This window comes from Oncorhynchus kisutch, linkage group LG25 (assembly GCF_002021735.2).
Source record: "Oncorhynchus kisutch isolate 150728-3 linkage group LG25, Okis_V2, whole genome shotgun sequence".
NCBI classification, from domain to species: domain Eukaryota; kingdom Metazoa; phylum Chordata; class Actinopteri; order Salmoniformes; family Salmonidae; genus Oncorhynchus; species Oncorhynchus kisutch.
The window spans coordinates 38,539,850-38,544,589 of record NC_034198.2 but is presented as its reverse complement, the minus strand read 5'-3'; the positions used below and the strand labels follow the sequence as shown (position 1 = coordinate 38,544,589).

Genomic DNA, 4,740 nt, shown 5'->3' with positions numbered 1-4,740 from the left:
TGCTACTATGTGCTGTATGTGTTAGTATGTGTTGGTATGTGCTGTATGTGTTGGTATGTGCTATATGTGTTTGTATGTGCTGTATTAGCTGTATGTGCTGTATGTGTTAGTATGTGTTAGTATGTGCTGTATGTGTTGGTATGTGCTGTATGTGTTGGTATGTGCTATATGTGTTTGTATGTGTTGGTATGTGCATGTGCTGTATGTGTTGGTATGTGCTGTATGTGTTAGTGTGTGCTGTATGTGTTGGTATGTGCTGTATGTGTTCGTGTGTGCTGTATGTGCTGTATGTGTTGGTATGTGTTGGTATGTGCATGTGCTGTATGTGTTGGTATGTGCTGTATGTGTTAGTGTGTGCTGTATGTGCTGTATGTGTTGGTATGTGTTGGTATGTGCATGTGCTCTATGTGTTGGTATGTGCTGTATGTGTTGGTATGTGCTGTATGTGTTGGTATGTGCTGTATGTGTTAGAATGTGCTGTATGTGTTGGTATGTGTTAGTGTGTGCTGTATGTGTTGGTATGTGTTGGTATGTGCTGTATGTGTTGGTATGTGTTAGAATGTGCTGTATGTGCTGAATGTGTTTGTATGTGCTGTATGTGTTAGTATGTGCTGTAAGTGTTAGTATGTGCTGGTATGTGCTATATATGTTAGTGTGTGCTGTATGTGTTTGTATGTGCTGTATGTGTGGGTATGTGCTACTATGTGCTGGTATGTGCTCTATGTGTGGGTATGTGCTCCATGTGTTAGTATGTGCTGCATGTGTTAGTATGTGCTGTATGTGTTGGTATGTGCTATATGTGTTTGTATGTGCTGTATGTGCTGTATGTGTTGGTATGTGCTGTATGTTAGGGTATGTGCTGTATGTGTTGGTATGTTTATGTGCTGTATGTGCTGTATGTGTCAGTGTGTGCTGTATGTGTTGGTATGTGCATGTGCTGTATGTGTTGGTATGTGCTGTATGTGTTAGAATGTGCTGTATGTGCTGTATGTGTTAGAATGTGCTGTATGTGTTGGTATGTGTTAGTGTGTGCTGTATGTGTTGGTATGTGTTGGTATGTGCATGTGCTGTATGTGTTGGTATGTGCATGTGCTGTATGTGTTGGTATGTGCTGTATGTGTTGGTATGTGTTAGTGTGTGCTGTATGTGTTGGTATGTGTATGTGCTGTATGTGTTGGTATGTGCTGTATGTGTTAGTATGTGCTGTATGTTCTGGTATGTGCTATATGTGTTGGTATGTGCTGAATGTGTTAGTATGTGCTGTATGTGTTGGTATGTGCATGTGCTGTATGTGTTTGTATGTGCTGTATGTGCTGGTATGTGCTGTATGTGCTGTATGTGTTAGAGTGTGCTGTATGTATTGGTATGTGCTGAATGTGTTTGTATGTGCTGGTATGTGCTGTAGGTGTTGGTAGATGTTAGTATGTGCTGTATGTGTTGGTATGTGTTAGTATGTGCTGTATGTGTTGGTATGTGTTGGTATGTGCTGTATGTGTTGGTATGTGCTGGTATGTGTTGGTATGTGTTGGTATGTGCTGTTATGTGTTGGTATGTGTTGGTATGTGCTGTATGTGTTGGTATGTGTTGGTATGTGCTGTATGTGTTGGTATGTGCTGAATGTGTTGGTATGTGCTGTATGTGTTGGTATGTGTTGGTATGTGCTGTATGTGTTGGTATGTGCTGTATGTGTTGGTATGTGCTGTATGTGTTGGTATGTGCTGTATGTGTTGGTATGTGCTGTATGTGTTGGTATGTGCTGTATGTGCTGTATTTGTGATGCTTTGAACCCCATGACCTTGGCATAACCCAGGAGGACCACCCTTTCATCACGTTGACAGGCTCACCCATTATTAAGTTCAATGTATGAAGTTTTGACAAGCCCACTGGCGACATCTTCTGTCACAAGAATGTGGGATCAAGTACCGCAGGGATCACATGCAAATAGTAAAATGTGCTTTATGCACTTACTGTACAGTAAGTCACAGTATTAAAAATGTCTGCTGCACAGCAAATTCCCCATTGTTAAATCAACACAGAGTGTTAAATTGAACACTGGCCCAGTGTCTATACAGGGCCACACTTTTCAGTGTTAAATACACACACTGCTTTGTGTAAATCATTATTTGCATATTTCCCAGAGTGCCTTTCATTTCTGGTGAATTGTAGTTACCACCCATGACTGTATTTGTTAGTGACAGAGACTTGGTTGTTGTGGTTTCTTTTTGTGTGTTCTTTGGCCCCCAGCAAGTGACATCCTAATTGAATATACTAACATTAAAATTACACTGGCACAGGTCTTGAGAAGGGACCAAGGGATCAGTGGGGTGGGTATCCCGTTTTATGTACCGACCTTTTACGGACGAGCCTCTGGGGCGAGACTGAACAGAGACAAGACAGAGGCCCAATTCTTCGGACCGTGGGCAGACCCAGACTTGACCAGACTACCTCTGACAGTTAAACTGACGGACATAAGGGTACTGGGGGTAAAGTTTGACCGGGGGGGAGGAGGGAGTGGTAACTGGAGTGGAATCCTGGGGACCGTAAGACAGAGACTGGGTTTTTGGGGACTACGACAGCTGACTTTTGAGGGCAAGGTTTTAATCATTAAAGCTGTGATTTTACCTGTGCTTTTATTAATCAGTTCTGTTTTTATCCCCCCTCGAAGGAGTATTTTAGACCTGGAGCGAATGCTTTTCTACTTCCTGTGGGGAGGCAAGTGGGAGAGGCTGAGGAGGGAGGTGGTCAAGAGGCCCAGGTCCAAGGGGGGGAAAGGCTTGCCTGACCTCTACTTGTTCCTGGGCAGCCGCTACACAGCGTTACATCTGACTCTTGCCACCTCCCCGGTCAACAACAAGACTCAGGCCCTCGCACGGTTCTGGCTGGGTTCATACCTCAGGACTCTGAGGCTGATCCCAGTCGACCTGCGAGCCCCAGTCTCTTTCCTGCTACCCCCGCCCTACGTCCAGCTCCAGAAGTTTTTAAGACATTTTAAACTGGAAAAAGAAACAGTCACGGTCTTAACAAAACACCGCTCTCTTCTCTCTCTTGTGCAGGAGCGGGAACCAGTATGTCCAGTGCGCGGGCTCGCTATAGGTGAGCCCACAACGGTTTGGCGCAACGTGGCCCATCCTGCTCTCCTGAATCGGCATCGGGACCTGTCCTGGATGGTCGCCCATGAGATCCTCCCGGTCAGGGCCGTTATGCACTCACGGGGCATGGCGAGGACATCCGCGTGCCCCCGAACAGGCTGCGGCCAAGAAGAATCGGTGAGGCACATGCTCTGGGAGTGCAGAGCCGCCAGGGACCTGTGGAAGGAAGCAGGCCCCCTGATTACCTCGTGTCTGCCAGCAGGGGAGGACCTAACACCTCAGCTCGTGCTATATGGGGTGGGCCGAAGGCCCATTTCATCGAAGACCTTCACCAAGCTCTGGCCCACCCTCACGTGCCTGAAGGAAGCACTGTGGTCCTCCCGCAACCTGCTGGTAGCGAAAAACGTAGAGACCACCCCCCAGGCAGTGGCCATGGTAGCCACGGAAGCCCTGGGGTGGTACGAAAGGAAGGGGGCCTCGACCCCAGGCGAAGGGTCCCCCACAACACCCTAGGTCCCGGCGGCCACGGCCTGACAGCGCTGCGGCGCCTAGAGCGATGCGCCTAGGGGAGGGATCTCCTCTGGGCCCCGAAGGATGGGACGATGGTCTATTCAGAAGAGCAGGATGAGGTGAGCTTGATAAAGACTCACCCCGCTCCTGTACAAGGGACTGAAGACAGCTTTTTAACAAAGTGGCTTTTTAACATGTTTTTCATGTCTTAAAAATGTTTTACCTTTGTTAGATCATTAGTACACATTTTAAATGGCTTCTACAGATTTGATATTTTTACAAGGAAAGTACTTTTACTCATGGTTGTTTTAACTAATTGGTTTTAACAACATGTACTTTTTAACTAATTTAAATGTAACTTTCAAATGCTGTGTTTTATGCCTTGTTGCCGTTTTTATGTGTGTAAATGATGTAAAAAATGTATGAGCTGTTTTTAAAGGAATTGTGCCAATAAAACTTTTCCAAAAGATAAAAACATTAAAATTACATTCAATACAGCTAATTAATCAGTCCTTATTCTGAGCGCATAGTTTTACCTTAATTTGGTGGCCTGAAACTCAAGGGTTTGCAAATCACATTATGACGGTTTGCAAAGTGATGTGTAATTCCTATTGGACTCCAGTCAGTGGCGATATCCAACATTTTATATTTCGTTTCGCCCGGAACCTGTATTCAGAACGACTGCAGGATTGGGAAGGCAAAGATATGAGACAACATAAACCATCTAAACTTGAACAACCATTTCAGTAACGGGTGCCATGAATCCAAGTAACAGATTGGATTCGTTTAGACAAATTTATGTTGTTTACAGGACCTTCAAGAAGGTATTCACACCCCTTGACTTTTTCCACATTTTGTTGCGTTACATCCAGAATGGGTGAAATGGAGACACATACAATACCCTATAATGTCAAAGTGTAATTATGTTTTTTGATAAAATAAAAAAAACGAATTAATAAAAAATTAAAAGCAAGACTGCTTGAGTCAATAAGTATTCAACACCTTTGTTATGGCAAGCCTAAATAAGTTCACATAAGTTGCATGGACTCGCTCTGTGTGCAATAATAGTGTTTAACATGATTTTTGAATGACTACCTCATCTCTGTAACCCACACATACAATTTTCTGTAAGGTCCCTCGA

The 4,740-nt window shown here is 44.5% G+C and overlaps 1 protein-coding gene across 1 annotated transcript; it reads left to right on the top strand.

Moving 5' to 3' along the window:
• Positions 1 to 606: 606 nt before the first annotated feature.
• Positions 607 to 4,068, top strand: LOC116357458 (uncharacterized). The gene is made up of 2 exons (XM_031804847.1): positions 607 to 613; positions 2,245 to 4,068. The coding sequence occupies exons 1-2, from the start codon at positions 607 to 609 to the stop codon at positions 3,600 to 3,602; spliced, it is 1,365 nt and encodes a 454-aa protein (XP_031660707.1). The 3' UTR covers positions 3,603 to 4,068.
• Positions 4,069 to 4,740: the final 672 nt, after the last annotated feature.